Here is a 19,668-nt window from a genome sequence, read left to right as displayed (position 1 = left end):
ACATATTTTGCATGCTTAATCATAACATCTAACTTTTATAGATCGACATCTTACCATGGTTGGCTTGCAGCATTTGGACACAGACAGGAGAAGAAAAAAGGTTGACTAGTTCATATAGTTTAACTAGTATACAGCTCAGACAACAACTTAAAGGTCAGGCCAGCTTGACTTAGATATGACATCACAAGTAAATCACATCATGTTCTTTTTCTCGTTGTCTTCATATCAATCTTGTGACAGATACGACAAAACCCATAATCTCACCTTTTATACCTTTCTTGTCATTATCCGTTATTGATTTGTCATCTTAATTTGTCAAATTTTAAACTGTGCATAATCTTTCTATGGCCATAGAAACAGATAATAAACTATTCTATTTTTGATACAATTTGACTCATCTGAATTTCTACAGTTTCACTGTTTGGCTCATTTAAAATATTCCACAACAGGTTCAATGTGTTTTACTGTAATACATGACTACAATGAATTTGTGATTGACAATTATGGGGTAAAATCTGGTATGAGACAAGTTGGTATGAATAACGTAAAGTTGTAATTTATATAATATTTCAATGACTAGCATACACACCCTCGCTGTAACACTGACAATACCATATCATCATTTCAGATTGTAACTTATAAAGATGGAACCAGGAGTATTAGGGGAGGTGTTTGACAAGCTGAAGGTAGATGGCCTGACAGAGATGATAGTGTCTGATAGTAATGATAGTGTCCCCCACAGTTACAGCATGTTTGAAAAGCTTACGGTGGGAGGGAGAGGGATACGGGAGGAGGCTGTGGGAGTCCGGGTTCTTTGCAACAAGTGCTGGCCTGAAATTCATGGTGGAGCAGGAACAACAAGACAACAGCATGGCTCCAGGAATTAATTAATGAAAACTTTATTTAACAGATTGCAGAATGGGTACAATACAGTACGGCTCAATACACACAATTGTTAAGGGGATGCAGACCAGAGAAAGACGTTTGTATTGTTGACATCAGGGTCCCCCATTTTCAATTCATATTGACATTTATGACATACACAACATACATGACATTTATGGCATAGGGACATACAGGTATTTAGTACTGATACATTTGTGACATAAACGGTATTCAAATATACAGTACTGTTACCCATAGATCCTGACAGAGTATATACATATGATGGGGAGGGGACTGTACATTAGGAGGGGGTTGGAGAGAAATATACATACGGTGGGGAGGAGACTGTACATTTGGAGGGGTGGGTGGGTGGGAGAGAAATATACATACGGCGGGGAGAGAATATATACATGCGGTGGGGAGGAGACTGTCTATTAGGAGGGGGTGGGGGGTTTGGACATTTACGGTGGCCAGTTTCGAATTGCAGCCTCCCGTAGGTGCTCTTTAAGATAAGATAAGATAAGATATTCCTTTATTGATCCCCTTGGGGAAATTCAGGCATCATAGCAGCATGGGGGGGGGGTACAGGTAGTAAAACAACACAGTGTACGGGTAGTAAAAAACAACACAGGCAGTAAAAACAATTTGATCAATATGGTCTGTTGGCGCAGCAGCCATTTTCAGCAAAGGTCTAGACAGCCTTGGGCTACTACGGAGGAATAAAAGACGCCACACACTTCATTGCAGTTTCACACACCACTGATCGAATCTCACAAGTGAGCCGGCAATGATCCCTTTATTGGAACCAGCTGCGTAATTGTCAAGCTGACAAGTATGACGTCAGCATAAGAGCATTAAAGAGATGCATCGTTCACGACTGTTCAACACCCCCACTTGATCTTATTCTGATAAAACCTTTGACATACATTTACATTTTCTTTTCTTTCATTTTTAACCTTCAACACCAAAAATAAAATACACAAACTTTTCAAGCATGACCTTTGTTGCAGGTTTGGTTAACATATCAGCTACCATTTTTGTTGTTGGACAGTATTCAATAATAATGTTTCCATCATTTACTGCAGATCGAACAAAATGATATTTAATGTCAACATGTTTACACCTTTGGCGACACACAGGATTCTTTGAAAGTGCAATTGCCCCTTGGTTATCCTCAAAGATTGTCACTGGTGCATAATCATTTTCACTATCCATTCCTTTTAATAACTGCACAAGATAAAAACTTTCCTGTGTAGCAGCTGCCAAAGCCATATATTCTGCTTCACATGTGGATAAAGCAACTGTAGGCTGTTTCTTAGATTTCCAGGAAATAACAGGTCCTGTCTGACATAGACTAAAACAGTACCCAGTTGTGCTCCGTCTGTCATTTTGATCTGCTGCCCAATCAGCATCACAATATGCAACAAGTTTTAGTTTTGAATCACTTCTCTTGTAACACAACTCCTGGTCTACAGTTCCCTTCAAGTATCTCAACACATGTTTTGCTGTTACCATATGCTGTTCTTTTGGTTCGGATAAGTGTTGAGACAACTTACTAACAATGAAACTTAGATCAGGTCTAGTACATGTCATTACATAAATCAAGCTGCCTACCACTTCACGATACCTCTTTTGATCAACAGATTCACCTTCATTGTCAAATTGTTGTTTATACTCACATGGAGTCGATCTTGCCTTGCAGTCAGACATGTCAAACCTTTGCAATATTTTCATGATGTACCTTTTCTGGTTCATCTTTATTTCACCATCTGTCTGTGTGAAATCAATGCCTAGAAAGTTCTTAAGTTTGCCAAGATCTTTCATCTTAAATTTGGCTCCTTGACTGTTGCTTCCTGCAATGATAAGATCGTCAACCCAGATTATCAAAATAATCCTTTCACCTTTAGATGTTAGTTTATTGTAAACACAATGGTCAGCCGGGTTTTGGATAAAACCATTTTCACTTAGATAATCATGGAGCATTTTATTCCAATTCCGTCCTGATTGTTTCAGACCATACAGTGATTTGTTAAGTTTACAGACCAGTTTCTCCCCCTTCTCTGACTTAACCTCAAATCCTTCAGGTTGCTCCATAAACAACTCACAGTCTATAGGAGCATGTAAATATGCCGTTTTAACATCCATTTGATGCAACTCCAAATTATGTTCTACTGCAATTTGCATTAGACTACGTATAGAGGTCATATTTGCGGTTGGAGAAAAGGTTTCCTTATAATCAATACCAGACACTTGACTATAGCCTTTTGCTACATACCTGGCTTTGCATGTTTCAACTGGGTTCTCTTTCACTGTGTAAACCCATCTGCCCCCCACTGCATGTTTACCTTCTGGCAGTGTGGTCAGGGTAAATGTGTCATTTTCCCTCAGTGAATCCATTTCCTCTTCCATAGCTTTAGTCCATAATTGAGAATTTGGTGATGACATAGCCTCCTCCAATGTTTGGGGCACATCACAAATAACTCTATAACAGTAATCAAGGGTTAGTTCTTCTTGGTCATCAGATTCGACTTTACACTCATAATCCTTCAAATATTGAGGAGGTTTTCTTTCCCTTTGTGGATAAGATTTACTCTGGAAATATTGAGGAGGTTTTCTTTCTCTTTGTGGATAAGATGTACTCTGGCTACTTTGGCCTTCACCTGTCTCAATGTTATCACAAATCTCATTCTCCTGTGACTCTTTTGTGAGTACATTTGCCTTTTCAGTTTTTGGTAGGTGGTTTACAGCTCTCCTCATACTGAAATCTTCATCACCTGTTTCCTGCTCTGTTTGAGTCTGATTCTCAATGACACTCTTGGTGATGAATTTGACCAACCTATTTTTAAGTACTTTTCCTGTGTCAGGATAAAACACCAAATAAGCAGGGCTGTTCTTATCATAGCCTACAAAAATACCCTTTTCACATCTTGAATCCAACTTTTTCTTGTTTTGCTTGTAAGCATAGCATGGTGACCCAAATGTTCTCATTTTTGAAAGGTTAGGCTTCTTTCCTGTTAACATGTAGTATGGAGTCTGTCCTACACGCTTGTTGTAACACCTATTTCGAATGACAGCAGCAGTCATAACTGCATATGTCCACAACTCTTTTGGTAAGTCACTCTCAATTAGCATGCATCTTGCCATTTCAAACAATGTTCTCCAATTTCTCTCAGCTGTCCCATTTTGATGGGGTGAATAAGGAGCTGAGGTCTCATGTCTGATGGCATTTCTACTTAGCAATGACTGAAATTGACCAGAAGTATACTCTGTACCATTATCAGATCTCATGCATTTGATTTTTCCATAAGGTGAAACGTCAGCAATGTACTTCTCAGTAGCCTTGACTGTGTCACTCTTTGATTTCAAAAAATAAACAAAAACTGCTCCTGAATAGTCATCAGTAAATGCTAATGTGTATCTGAACCCATCTTTAGCTGTAGGATCTATAGGTCCAGACAAATCTGTGTGTACAAGCTGCAGTGGAGCCTTTGCTCTTTCATCTGGCTCTCTGCTCCTGCTCTGAGCAAATTTACCCTTTGTGCACACTTCACATGTCAAATTAGATGTATCAGTTTTGCCTTTAATTGTCATACCCTCTGTGACTTTTTGCAATTTTAACACATCTTCGTAGTTACAGTGACCTAGAATTTCGTGCCATGTTTTGATATCATAACACCCATGACATTCATCAACATTTTCATCATTAACTGTGTTTAGATAAAACAATCTATCATACACCTTAATATCAAATGTCGTACCGTTCTCATGAATGAGCTTGTTCTGTCCTTCCTTGAATACAACCGTGGCTCCGTTGGTCGTCGCTGCCTTGACCGAGAAAATGTCTTGGGGAAAGGATGGGACGTACAGCGCCCCCGTCAGCATCGTCTCCACCTCTCGACCCGTATTGTCTTTCAGCCAAACTTTGGCTGCACCTCTCTTCAGCGCTATGCCAGAGGCCCTCACTCCATCAGCCAACTCCAGGACATGTTTTCGTGGCTCGAAACTCTCGTCAAAGTCTTTGAACTTGCTCACGTCAGTCACTATGTGCGATGTAGCACCGGTGTCGACCATAAGCCCTCTTTGCTTCAGGCCATTGCCTGGGTCGCCGTCCACCTGTCGTTCGCAGGCCTTGAAGGCGAATGTGTGGTGGTGGTCGTGGTCCAATTCATCCGCGGCCTGTTTTACGTTGTCTCGTCGTCCTCTCCGCCTGCAGTTTGCATCTCTGTGCGTGGAACTTCTGCAAAAACGGCACCACTGTCTCTGTTGTTCCCCGTGACCAGCAGCCTTGCACTCGCGGGCCATATGGCCCTTTTGGCCGCAAGCATAACAGGTCAGCAGCTTCACATCAAAGTCTTTGCCTCTTACTTTCATCACGCTGTCATCAACTGAGCTCCCACTGAACTTCTCAGTGCTCTCGTAGCTCCTCAGCTTGGTTTTGAACTCGGCGAAGGTGATCTTCTCATCACTTTGTGTAATGTGGATAGAAAACGGTTTAAACGACGCTGGCAGCCCCTTCAGAATCATCGCTATCAATAAACCGTCACTTAAAATCTCTTCTGCATTCCTCAGTGCTGTGATAGCAGTTTCTGCTCGTATAATATAGTCTGTAATGCTTTCATTAGCATATTTCTGTAGAGACGTAAGCTCTGTGTACAAGCTGATCACACGTGGTTTTCCTGTACTTGCGTAGTGATCCCTCAGAATCTTCAACGCCTTTCTCCCATCGTCCGCTGCATCTCTCATGACCAGAGACAAACTTGTATCGTCCAACAATTGAATAAGTTCAGCGTAGACTTCTTCATTTTTGTCAGCATCTTCTGCGGCTCTTGTTGCGGCTGCGTCTGGGTCTTCTTCGTCCTCCTCACTGTTAGGCTTTTTCAATATAGTGCTTTTCAGCCCATGTAGACGCAGGTGGCCAAGAAACTTTGTTTCCCACAACTCATAGCTTTTCTCATCTCCGTCAAAGCACAAACGATTCCATCGGCTTCCAAGATCCTTTCTGGGCCCATAACCTGTTGGCGCAGCAGCCATTTTCAGCAAAGGTCTAGACAGCCTTGGGCTACTACGGAGGAATAAAAGACGCCACACACTTCATTGCAGTTTCACACACCACTGACCGAATCTCACAAGTGAGCCGGCAATGATCCCTTTATTGGAACCAGCTGCGTAATTGTCAAGCTGACAAGTATGACGTCAGCATAAGAGCATTAAAGAGATGCATCGTTCACGACTGTTCAACATGGTCAATATAATTTACTATCTGACTAGCTGAAGAAATATTCACATTATTCACAGTGTCACATAGGGTGCAGTATGCATAAGGTAGTGTTATAATTTACTATCTACTGAGTATACATTATTCACAGTATCACGGTATCCACTGAAATATACATTATTCACAGTATCACAGTATCACAGTATCCACATAAGGTGCAGTAAGCCTAAGGTAGTGTAGGTTGTCCTCCTTGGGTTCCTATAAGTCCCAGGTCAATGTCTGGTAGCAGTCGCTGTCGCTGGCCCCTGTTGTGGAGCCTGGAGGCTGCTAGTCGCTAGCCACTGTTGTGGAGCCTGATGGCCGCTGGTATGAAGGACTGTCCGAGGCGGTTAGTTGAGTGTCTGGGGGGGAATGAGTCTGTGGCTGAACGAGCTTCTCATCTTGACTAGCTCGTCGTAGAGGGGGTGGTAGGGGTTCTCCATGATGGCAGCCAGCTTCCTTATCATCCCCCTCTCTGCCATCACCTCAAGTCTAGGTAGCTCGACTCCCACCACGGAGCTAGCCTTCCTCACCAGCTTGTTGAGCTTGTTGGTGTCCCTTGAGTTGATGTAGCCTCCCCAGCATGCCACAGCATAGAAGAGGATGCTGGCCACAACAGACTGGTAAAAAGACTGCAGCAGTCTGTTGCACACATTGAAGGACCTGAGTCTCCTCAGGAGCGGTTTTGAATGTGGGTAGGGATTCACATTCCTTTACAGCTTTGGGTAGGGCGTTCCACATTGATGTGACATAATTGCGAAACGTGTTTAGTCCCTTGTTTGAGCCGAATCTGGGTTTAACATGATTTGTTGAGCTTCCTCTGGTGTTGTGGTCGTGGTATTCACTGACCTTTGGAATCTCCTCACTGGTAAACAAGAATACCCTGAAGACTCTGGCAGGAGCCCTCATTCAATGGTACTACGACTATGCTACGAAAGCACCTCAAAGGCGCTAAAAACAAAATTACAAATGTAACTGAGGGGTACAATTCCCTGACTGTATTACTAGATATGATACTTACTACCACTACCTTTGTACTTAATATTCGGCCACCCAGTACACGGCATAAATATATTATCATGAACACTCTCACGTAGATGAAACGGATCCAACACAAATGTACGAATTAGAAATAGGTCTTTATTTTCCTACACAGCGATGGTGTGTAGAATAAACACTTAATCACTTAATTACATTTATGAATTGAAATAGTATGCACTTTTATGGCAAGGAGTATTCGTCGGTATATCAATAGATAATGTCCAATCTCTGAAGGCGCAGGTGGTAAATATACGACCTGGAATAGTTAAGGAATAACAGCAATGATACTTTAATGATTATAGGCTGGATACACTAGAGGGGGTTAATCCGGTCGCTTGTAAGCCGACAGGAGTAGGAGGGGGGGGGGGGGTAGAATCCAGCTGCCTCGTCCGGCCAAGGGTATCCCAGGAGAACCCACTGTAGTGCCGTTCAATGCGCCGGCGATCCTTGGACCACAGATGAAAGCAGGTGGACTCTTTGTGGGCCGGCTCTCTCCGGTCCACGGGGGAGAGATGTGGAGAGACCTCGTCTTGCAGAGCGTCTCCTCACCTTGTGTCCTCTCCAGGGGGGGGGTTCCAACACACGGTAGTGTCGGGGGTCTTTATCCATAGAATAATCAAAGTATCCAAAGCATAATCCGTGCCTGGGAAGGCGGGCTGTCGTCGGTAGAATAATCCGGTATACAGGTCCACTCGCTCGTCGGCTCTGGGGCTCCTCGGGTGCAGCTTCACATAGGGTCAACCACCCTGGGTAAGCAGCCAGTTCTCTGCCCGAAACGATGGGGTACTGACTACGGTAGTATTCTCACCGCACGAAGCACTATATATTAACAGACTATTATTAGCTTAATAGACTACGTCCAACTCGACGATATAGTGCCAAATATGACTATTCAAATATTAATATACACGATGTCTCAATACCGATGGTAGGCGAACTTGGCCTTACTCCCACACGTGGCATCGCGGGGAGGCTTTACGTCTGTGACTCTATTGGAGGGTAAGAAACTGGACTGAAAAGAAAATCCTACTTTAGTAGCGCAGTATATATACGCACTATGAACAAATAGTCCCATTAGTGGTGCGGTAGCCAAATTCCTACGCGGAACTAGGACTTGTTCGTACATGTCGAGCGGTACGTTTGAACTGGGTCTGAGGGGTATGGCAGCCTGGCACCAAGGTCTCGACCAATAGTAGAATGGAGACTATTATGGGATGTTCAGTAGGCTAGAATGGATATTCAATGCATATTGTACAAGGAATATACAAGGGATATCAGGGAATATTAGAGAATATACAAATACAATTAAATATATATATATAAATAAATATATATATTCGGTTTAATCTGGCCCTTCACAACAGCCACCCCCTGAATAGGTCCCGGACCTAATCAGTTAAACGGAGACAGATTAATCGCGTTGTCTATTTACACATAAGGGTTTGCTGTAGGGGTCAGTCAACTTCACAAAGTCATAGGGTTGTAGGGTCATGGTCATCATCGATTGTGTCTGGGAGTCGAGGCAGTTCTATGAGCCTTGCCACGGGACGGGTGTAAATGCGACCCTGGACGAGCACTTCAGCTGCTCGGACCTTGCCGTCGGCACCGGTGATCACTTTGCTTACGCGGCCGGCCGGCCACATAGCTCTGGGCAGTGATTGATCAATAATAATGACGACTGTTCCTTCTGTCAAATTGTCTCTCTCCTTTACCCACTTCTGGTGGGTCTGTAGAGACGGTAGGTAGTGCAGTAGGAAACTGTTCCAAAACTTGTCGGCTAATACTTGGCTGTACCTCCACATTCGTCGGCCGTTCGCTTCTTCAGGCCGGTACATTGTCTGGGGTAATGTGGGATCTAGCCGCCCCATCAGGAGTGTGTTGGGGGTTCTGCGTAGGCGACCACCCACTCTGATGAGGGTATGAGCGTCGCTCTCGGGGGCCAGATGAATTAATCTGCTGTCGGATGGGACAGGCTTTCCTCCCTGTAGACAGGCCAATTCATCGGGGAACGAGTCTCTCTGGGCTCGCTGCAGTAGAAGCAATTCTGCTTCCTCGTAGTTAGCTGCTGACATATCAGCGGGGGACTTGCACTCCGGGTGGTACCGCAGGAATGTTCTTTGTTGTGCACTCTCTATGGACGTGCAATCGTTTATGTTAGGGTCGGTGGAGGCTACGGTGCTCAATCCACAGAACACAGACTTCTTAATTTCCACCTCCTCTGGACTTGCTTCCCTCGGGATAGGCTTGGGCCACTGTCCTTCCGGGAGTCTTAGGAATGCGGGGCCGTCACTGTAGACATTGCGACGGGTGAGGTCATCCAGGGGCATCCCCCGGGTGATGACGTCAGCTGGGTTCTGTTTTGTATCAACGTAGCGCCACTCTGTTTCTCCGGTTAACTCTTCGGTTAAGTCTTGAATCTCGGTGACTCTGACTCCCACGAAGACTTTGTACTTGCATGAGTCCGATTTGATCCAGGCGAGTACCGTCGTGGAATCTGACCACAGGATTGTTCTAGACACCGGTATGGTGAGCTCACGTTGGATGAGCGTGGCTAGGTGCGCTCCGGCTAGGGCTGCGCAGAGCTCTAGGCGTGGGATAGATTGTTGCTTGCGTGGGGCTACTCTCGAGCGGGCGAGGACAAATGCTGTGTAGATCTCTCCCCCCTGGTCTTGGGCCCGTAAGTAGGCTACTGATCCGTATGCGACCTCTGAGGCGTCACTGAAGACGTGTAAGTCCATTTTACATGTCTCTGGCCTCACCGTGGGTGGGAAGTAGCTTCGGCGCATATTAACGCCTGGGAGTGAGTGGAGCTCCATCTCCCACTCTCTCCAGGTGGATGCAAGGGGTGCGGGAATGGGGTCGTCCCAGCCCTGGTCCTTGTCCCACAATGCTCGTACAATCATTTTTGCCCTGGTGGTGTACGGTAGAATACATCCTAGCGGGTCATATTGTCGGGCGAGTGTTGTGTACACACTCCGTCTGGTGGTCGGCGCCGCCGCCGGCCTTCCCTGCTCCGTAGTCAGGGGCTTGTGTCTGTAGTGAAGCGAATCTGTTTTGAATCGCCACACCAATCCCAGGGTCATCTCCTGGGCTTCTCCCGGGATTGTAGCCATCCAGGTCTCGCTGCTGGCTGCCTTGTCCTCGGAGGAGAGGCTGCGCAGTACTTGCGGATCGCTGCTGGCCCACTGCCTGAGATCAAAGCCGCCTTTGATCAATGAGGCGCGGAGTTTAATCAGGAGAGCCTCGGCTTCTTCCTGGGTTGAAAGGCTTTGTAGACAGTTGTCTACGTAGAAGCTGTTCTTTACGCTGTGTCGGACCTCTTCGTCCGCTGCTGGGTCCTCTGCTACATGTTTCTGTAGTGCAAATGTCGCACAGCAGGGGCTGCACGTCGTTCCGAAGGGGAGGACTTCCCATTGGTAGATGGCTGGGTGCTCATCTCCTGGCTTCTCTCTCCATAGGAACCGTAACAGGGGCTTGTCCGCCTCTACTAATCTCACCTGCAGGAACATTCCTTTAATGTCCCCGCTGATGGCCACCTTTTCCTGGCGGAAGCGGAGTAGAACGCCGAGTAGGGAGGGGCCGAGTGTGGGACCGGGCAGTAACTCTTTATTCAGATTTTGGGATCCGATCTGGTAGCTGCAGTTAAATACTATGCGGTCTTTACCGTTGTGATGGACCTTGTGGTGGGGCACGTACCACGATTCAGTGGTCTGGTCAGCCTCTTTAATGTCCATCTTTGTGACGTGTCCCGCTGTGATGAGCTTCTCAATCTCAGCGCGGTATACACTCTCTTGGGCGGGGTTCTTGGCTAAGCGCCGCTCCGTGTTCAGCAGGTACCGTTCTATGGCGTCTGTCTTGGCGTGGAAAGTAGGCATTCCTTCTCGCCGCAGGAGTGGCGTGGCGTATCTCAACACGCCGTTGACCGGGACTCTCTTGGTCCCTGTCTCGAGGAGGTGAATGGCGTAAATGTCATCTTTAGAGCGAATGTCTTTCTTTCCATTCTTAAAGGGCATTTGTTCCAAGCTCCATAGCCGCTCTACGTGTTGCAGGAGTGCGGTTTCTCCCTCTGTGACTCGGGAGTGGAGACATCTAGTGGCTGTACTTCGGTTGAGAGATTTGGCGAGCGGGCCTTGGAGAGTCCATCCCAAACGGGTCTCGACTGCTGCAGGACAGCCTCGGGGTCCGGTATGAACCCGGTCTATCGGGACAATGAGGTCTGCATGGTCGGAGCCTATCAACAGGGTCGGCATAGCATTGTCTATGAGCGGGATCGGTAACTTGCGCAGATGTGCATATTTCTCCATCAGCTTGGCGACGGGGTATGTGTACCGCGACAGTCCTATTTCTTGGCTGGTGAAAGCGTCTGCAATCTGGTACCGTCGCTCAGGCTGGCCGCTTGCTGCGATAGAGAATGAGACATTCTCGCCCTTTATCGTCTTCAAATCTCGTCTTATTGTCCGAATTGTCATTTGGGTTTCGCTTCCCCGCAGCCCTAGCTGGGCCGCAGCGGAGGCAAGCAGCAGGGTCTTCTCTGACCCGTCATCGAGGACGGCGTAAGTGTCCAGGACTTTATTCTGGTAGCTTAGTGTCACACGCACTACTTTTAGGAGTACTCGGGCTCCACTGCTGCTGGCGGGATCGATGTACATGACGCTCGCTTTGCGGCTGGATGGTGCAGGTGAAGGGCGCCGTCTGTTACTGTCGTGAAGTATGTCCAGATGGGCTCCATCGCACTTGGTGCACCTTTTCTTTAAGCGGCATTCGGCTGCCATGTGTGAGCGCGCACAGCGAAAACAGCGCTTGTTGGACTTTATCCATTGACCTGCTTCCTCCGCGTTCAGCTTGGGGAAGGAGTCACATTGCGCTAGCCAGTGTTCTTTCTCACAGTAGGGGCACACTATCTTCCACTTCTCCGTTCTGGAGGGGGTACTGTGGCTCCTGCTGCTCGGTACTGACTCCGATTGGTGCATCACAGTCACCGATCTTCTTCCATCATTTAGTCGTCTGGTTCCTTCTCTGGAGCCAGGGGTGCTCCGTCCGAATGTATCTAGCCGTAGGCTGCTGACTTCTCTCGCCAGGAAGTCTGCTAGATCGAGGAGGTTCGGTTCGGGGCCATTCGGGTCTCTGTGGTCCCTCTGCCGCCTAAAGCGCTCCTGACGAGCGGGCGGCAGCTTCTCCAGGATCCTTTCCACATTTGAGTTGGCGTAAAGTTCATACTTCCCCTTCTCTCTTTGCGCTCCCAACATCCCTACCAGGGACTGCACTCTGATGGACAGGTCGTCCAGTGCTCGATTGTCTATTGCTGGGGGTAAGCGGTCGATGTGTCGGATCTCCTGGATCACGTAATCCCATATGCGCCCATACCTCTGGTCCAATGCTACCAGCGCTGCTGTGTATGGGGTGGTGGAAGTCGCGTAGGCGAGCGCTATATTATGTGCGCGGGGCACCTTTAAGTGCTGCAGTAGGATGGCGTATTTGTGGCGTTCATCCAATACATCCACCAACATGGTCTCCAGACACATGCGGAGTTCTGTATACTGGGCCCGGTTCTCTTGGGTGAAGTCGGGTACCATAGGCGTGCCAATGTATGACGCTGACTGTGGATACATCGGCGAGCGTTGGGGGAGAGGCCTCCTAGGCGAGTCTCCTCCCGCTTCTTGGTATGGGCTGGTACCGGCAGTGTACCATGGCCCGCTTGTCCAGGTGCTGTTCCTCGGTGCGGGTCGTGCGTCGTGCTCACCCGTGTATAGAGTCGGGGGTCTGTAGCGCAGCTCCGCGGGAGTATAGCCTGGGCTGTACCGGACCTCCTGGTCCGGTAGAGTACTGTGCTGTCTTCGGGCGTGGTTCTCCTCCTCTTCCTCTTCGTCTTCAGTTAGGTCATCCAGTGCTGGTAGTCTCTGGTTTAGCCTCTCCACAGGATATGCTGCTCCTTCCCGGTTGCTAGGTCTCGCTTGGACCGGTGGGGGGAGGTGGTCTGTGGGGGGTATAGACCTCGTCTGTTGGTCAAGTTCAGGGTTGTTTACTCGGCTAGGGGATGCCGCCCTGGAGGTGTGTCTAGACGAGTTCCTGGAGCCTCTGGCGGAGGGAGAGGGTGTTGTCCGTCTGATCAGCTGTTCTATTAGTTGCGCTTGCTGTCTGTCGCGCTCTGCGTCCCGTTGAGCACCGGCTCGTTCTCGGGCCACATTCTCTTCCATCTGAATGCGTCTTATTTCCAGGCGTATGTGCTCTTCTTCGCTCCGTTGCTGTAGCTGCAATCGATCGCGTTCACCCTGGAGTCTATCGCGTTCAGTAGAGGCTTTCAGGCTGACGAGGAATGCCTGCTGTAGGGTCCTCTCTGCCTCGCTGGGAGAAGGCGGTTGTATAGGGGAGCCTTCCCTCGGGGTACTCCTTGCGGAGCCTTGGAGCTCTATCTCCACGGTGCTCTCCCCGTCTTCTTCCGTGCCGAGTTCTCTCTCGGTAGCGTTGTATTCCTCCCGGGACTCATCGGGGACTACTTCTTCAGTACTGGCGGGGTGTGAAGTCATGTCTGGTTCCCACTGGTCCCCACCGTGAACTTGGTCAGTTACATTAGAGCCCGTAGGGGCCTCTATGGTCGGGGTAGTCTGGGCGTTGGGGTTAGACATACTTTTACTTTCTAGTTTTACCGCGTTTACTGTTAGTAGAAGACTAGGTTGTTGACTGACAGCGTAAGCCTCTAAGTACTGAGGGAGCCGTCGTTCGCGCTGCGGGCGTTGGTTAGGAGGATCGTTTCGTGGAGTGTTCATAATAGGCCATTTCAATATTAATAACACTATATTAATATTACACTAATTACCATCCGGCTCGAAGGACCAATTGTAACTGAGGGGTACAATTCCCTGACTGTATTACTAGATATGATACTTACTACCACTACCTTTGTACTTAATATTCGGCCACCCAGTACACGGCATAAATATATTATCATGAACACTCTCACGTAGATGAAACGGATCCAACACAAATGTACGAATTAGAAATAGGTCTTTATTTTCCTACACAGCGATGGTGTGTAGAATAAACACTTAATCACTTAATTACATTTATGAATTGAAATAGTATGCACTTTTATGGCAAGGAGTATTCGTCGGTATATCAATAGATAATGTCCAATCTCTGAAGGCGCAGGTGGTAAATATACGACCTGGAATAGTTAAGGAATAACAGCAATGATACTTTAATGATTATAGGCTGGATACACTAGAGGGGGTTAATCCGGTCGCTTGTAAGCCGACAGGAGTAGGAGGGGGGGGGGGGTAGAATCCAGCTGCCTCGTCCGGCCAAGGGTATCCCAGGAGAACCCACTGTAGTGCCGTTCAATGCGCCGGCGATCCTTGGACCACAGATGAAAGCAGGTGGACTCTTTGTGGGCCGGCTCTCTCCGGTCCACGGGGGAGAGATGTGGAGAGACCTCGTCTTGCAGAGCGTCTCCTCACCTTGTGTCCTCTCCAGGGGGGGGGTTCCAACACACGGTAGTGTCGGGGGTCTTTATCCATAGAATAATCAAAGTATCCAAAGCATAATCTGTGCCTGGGAAGGCGGGCTGTCGTCGGTAGAATAATCCGGTATACAGGTCCACTCGCTCGTCGGCTCTGGGGCTCCTCGGGTGCAGCTTCACATAGGGTCAACCACCCTGGGTAAGCAGCCAGTTCTCTGCCCGAAACGATGGGGTACTGACTACGGTAGTATTCTCACCGCACGAAGCACTATATATTAACAGACTATTATTAGCTTAATAGACTACGTCCAACTCGACGATATAGTGCCAAATATGACTATTCAAATATTAATATACACGATGTCTCAATACCGATGGTAGGCGAACTTGGCCTTACTCCCACACGTGGCATCGCGGGGAGGCTTTACGTCTGTGACTCTATTGGAGGGTAAGAAACTGGACTGAAAAGAAAATCCTACTTTAGTAGCGCAGTATATATACGCACTATGAACAAATAGTCCCATTAGTGGTGCGGTAGCCAAATTCCTACGCGGAACTAGGACTTGTTCGTACATGTCGAGCGGTACGTTTGAACTGGGTCTGAGGGGTATGGCAGCCTGGCACCAAGGTCTCGACCAATAGTAGAATGGAGACTATTATGGGATGTTCAGTAGGCTAGAATGGATATTCAATGCATATTGTACAAGGAATATACAAGGGATATCAGGGAATATTAGAGAATATACAAATACAATTAAATATATATATATAAATAAATATATATATTCGGTTTAATCTGGCCCTTCACAACAACAAACATCTCAAAACAAACTGGTCAGACTACTGCTTGACCTTACTCCTAGAACCTACCTCACCCCTGCCCACTTTGACAACCTAGGATGGCTTAGAGTAGACGACAACTTGCAATGGGCCTGGTCTACAAGATACACTACATGACCATGGTACCGATGTACATGTCAAAATACTTCCCAAAGGTCAGTGAATACCACGATCACAACACCAGAGGGAGCTCCACAAATCATGTTAAACCCAGATTCGGCTCAAACAAGGGACTAAACACGTTTCGCAATTATGCCACATCAATGTGGAATGCCCTACCCAAAGCTGTAAAGGAATGTGAATCACTACCCACTTTCAAAAACACTCAAAGAACACCTACGGGAGACTGCAATTCGAAACTGGCCCCTGTAAATGTCCTAACCCAATCCCCTCCAATGTACAGTAAATTACCAAGTATGGTTTTGTCAATATTCCAATGTACAGTTTTGCTTCTACAGTTGTACAGTGTCCCCCACCCACCCCTCCTACCCAACCCCACCCCACCCACCCAACCACCTCCAATGTACAGCCCCCAACCCCACCCCACCTACCCAACCTCCTCCAATGTACAGTTTCTACGTCAAATGTATATACTGTAGTGACTGTACATAATTCACACAGAACTGTTGTTGGGAATAGTAGTTCCCCCCGGACGATTTATAGGGTGGCACTTCCTGCCACCGGCATTCTTACTTACTGTCGACACGACTACGTCGACTTGTTGTTACGCTGATGAATAATAAAGGAATTAGGTTTAACTTCAAGACACCGCCTCCGACTCCTTTCTCTCAGCGCTACAATACTCTCTTTTCTGGACTCTTTTTGTATCACAAACAGTACTGTATTTGCAAATCTGGTATGTCATAAATGTATAGATGTAGCAGTACTGTCTATCTGTATGTCGTGTATGTCATATATGTTATGATGAATTGAAAATGGGGGACCCTGATGTAAACAAGACGAAAGTCTTTCTCTGGTCTGCATCCCCTTAACAATTGTATGTATTGAGCTGTACTGTACTGTACCCATTCTGCAATCTGTTAATAAAGTTTCCAATCAATGAATCAATAGCTGGGATACCGGTCGAGGTTAGCATGGAGCAGCTGGTGGGAGAGTTAGGGAGAAACATGCGTAATGGGAAAGTAAAGAGTGCAGAAAGGATGAAGAGAGGAGCTGATAAGATAGACAGAGTTTGGGCATATAGCCGTTGCGTGTAGGAAGGAATAGAGGTTTGCTAGGTGTGGAGGGGAACATGACTATGGGAAGTGTGGAGAGGGGGTGAAGCTGAAGTGTTGTAGTTGTGGTGGGGAGCATAGTGTAGCGTTTAGGGGTTGTGAGGTGATGAAGAGGGAGGTTGTGGTTCAGAGAGTGAGAAGGGAGGGTAAGTTATCGTATGCAGAGGCGGCTAGGAGGGTAGGCCGGGGGAGTCAAGATAGCGTACAGGGGTTTAGAGAAGGGCATTTGGCAGAAAGGGTAGGACAGGAGGATAGAGAGAGGGTGTGGGAGGAGAAATTTAGTATTGTGGCCTTTGTGGCAGGGGTGGTTAATGCTACAGCGATGGTTAAGGGCAGAACAGAGAGGATAAAGATGATTGTTAGGGTAGCGGTTCAACATTTGGGCATGGAAGGTCTGAAATGGGAGAAGGTGGTTAGGGAATTAAAGAAGGGGGTTGTGAATATTCAGGAAGTCCAGAGTCAACCCTTAGGGGGCAAGGAGTGTGTCGCAGAGGGGGGCTTATTCAGGGAGGAGCATCAGCACTTCATGATGGGGGAAGAAAAATGGACACTGTAGGGGATTAAGGATACCAGAAGATGGCGGTAATGCCCTAAAAAGTGGCCAGCCGCCGTTAAACCTCAATAAGAAGAAGAGAAGAAAGCGACTCCTCCCCTGGACAACTATAACCAGGAAGCACCTCTCACCCACACGATCAGACAGAGTTTACTATTCCTGAGAAAACAAAACTAAGAGTGTCGTTGTCTTTGTAGAATAAAATGGCGCAGCAAGGAGTTGATCTGTACCGGGACCATGTTTCAGTAATGGAGGACCAGTTCTGCTGTTCTATCTGTCTGGATCTACTGAACGATCCGGTAACTATTCCCTGTGGACACAGCTACTGTATGGGCTGTATTAAAGACAGCTGGGATCACGATGATCAGAATACGATCTACAAATGTCCCCAGTGCAGGGCTACTTTTAATCCGAGGCCTGTTCTGAAGAAAAACAACATAATGGCTGAAATGATAGAACAACTAATGAATACAGGACTCCAAGCTGCTCCTCCTGATCACTGTTATGCTGGACCTGGAGATGTGGCCTGTGATTTCTGCACTGGGAGAAAGCAGAAAGCCCTCAAGTCCTGCCTGGTATGTCTGGCTTCTTACTGTGAAACTCACCTCCAGTCTCACTATCAATCTGATACCTTTAAGAAACACAAGCTGGTCAAAGCCTCCACACGGCTTCAGGAGAACACCTGCTCTCGTCATGATGAAGCTATGAAGATGTTCTGTCGTACTGATCAGCAGTGTATCTGTTATTTGTGTTCCATGGATGAACATAAAGGCCATGATACAGTCTCAGCTGCAGCAGAAAGGACAGAGAGACAGAAAGAGGTTGGCATGAGTCAGCATAAAATCCACCAGAGAGTCCAGGGGAGAGAGAAGCGACTCAAAGAGGCCCAACAGGCTGTTCATTCTCTCAATCGCTCTGCTGATAAAGCAGTGGAGGACAGTGAGAGAATCTTTACTGAGCTGATACGCTCCTTGGAGACGAGGCGCTCTGAGCTGAAGAAGGTAATCAGAGCCCAACAGAGGACCACAGTGACTCAGGCTGAAGAACTGCAGAAGAGACTGGAGCAGGAGATAGCGGACCTGAGGAGGAGAGCCACTGAGCTGGAGCAGCTCTCACACACAGAGGACCACATCCACTTTCTACAGAGTTATCCCCCCCTATCCAGTCCCAGTGAGTCTACAGACTTACCCAGCATCACTGTCCTTCCTCTCCTGTACTTTGCAGATGTGACTGAGTTTGTGTCTAAGCTGAGAGACAAACTAGAGGACGTTCTGAAAGAGCAGTGGCCCAGAATCTCAACAACAGTGAATGCAGTTAATGTTTTACTGCCACCAGAGCCCAAGACCAGAGCTGACTTCTTACAATATTCCTCTCAGATCACACTGGACCCAAACACAACAAACACAAGTCTGTCTTTGTCTGAGGCGAACAGAAAAGCAACACTGATGCAGCAAAAGCAGTCATATCCTAATCACCCAGAAAGATTTATTGAAGATTCTCAGGTTCTGGGTAGAGAAGGTCTGACTGGACGCTGTTACTGGGAGGTGGAGTGGAGTGAAGGGCTTTCTGTAGCAGCCTCCTACAAAGACATTAGTAGAACAGGCACTCAGGGGAACTGTGTATTTGGATGCAATTCCAAATCCTGGGCTTTAGATTACACACAAAGTAATTACAGATTCAGACACAATAACAAGAACATAACGGTATCGGGCCCCCGGTCCTCCAGAATAGGAGTGTACCTGGATCACAGGGCAGGTACTCTGTCCTTCTACAGCGTCTCTGACACAATGAGCCTCCTGCACAGAGTCAACACCACATTCACTCAGCCTCTCTATCCTGGACTTTGGTTTCGATATTGCTCTGGGGAGGCTGAGTTCTGTGAGCTGAAGTAGAGATCAGTGACATTCACAGCTCCTCTACCCAGGGTTTGGGATTTAAAATCATCTTGGATATCTCCTTTGATGCCTCTAACTCATGGAATGTCCTTCAACTCACGCTAAAATTGGAGGTTCTCCCTTCCTTTGGAATGTTTAAATGTATGATTTCAGACCATTGTGTGACTACCTGTAACTGTTTTAGTTGATATTTTAAAATTATTTTTAAACGTTTAAAAAAAAATTACTCTGGTGTTTAAATTTCTGTGAATATTGTTTTTATTATGTACTGTACAATCGTCGTTTCTGTAAATGAGGGAAACCTCAGATGCTTACGATTTTAAATAAAGGTTGAAATGAAATATGGTTGTGAAAGAAGAGGTAATTAGGAGTTACATTCACTCAGTCACTCTATCATTGTTCTGAGGGACACATACACTATGTTTAGCTTTGTTTCTAGTTTCTAGCCTACCGGGGTAAAGTTTGTTTGATTAGATCTTGAACATATAAACCCAGAACCGTGTGGATAT

At 46.9% G+C, this 19,668-nt stretch overlaps 1 protein-coding gene across 1 annotated transcript; it reads left to right on the top strand.

The window, feature by feature from the left end:
- Positions 1-17,406: 17,406 nt before the first annotated feature.
- Positions 17,407-19,400, top strand: LOC311236130 (E3 ubiquitin/ISG15 ligase TRIM25-like). The gene has a single exon (XM_084323746.1). The coding sequence runs from the start codon at positions 17,468-17,470 to the stop codon at positions 19,154-19,156; it is 1,689 nt and encodes a 562-aa protein (XP_084179872.1). The 5' UTR covers positions 17,407-17,467; the 3' UTR covers positions 19,157-19,400.
- The last annotated feature ends 268 nt before the right edge of the window (positions 19,401-19,668 follow it).

The sequence above is a fragment of the Notolepis coatsorum genome (assembly GCF_963971535.1).
Source record: "Notolepis coatsorum genome assembly, chromosome: 10".
Taxonomy (NCBI): domain Eukaryota; kingdom Metazoa; phylum Chordata; class Actinopteri; order Aulopiformes; family Paralepididae; genus Notolepis; species Notolepis coatsorum.
The sequence above is the reverse complement of the archived record's forward strand: the minus strand, read 5'-3'. Positions and strand labels throughout refer to the sequence as shown.

What these genes read in the sequence shown, in the direction of transcription:
- LOC311236130 (XM_084323746.1), top strand. Translation starts at nt 17,468, where the DNA reads ATGGCGCAGCAAGGAGTTGATCTGTACCGGGACCATGTTTCAGTAATG.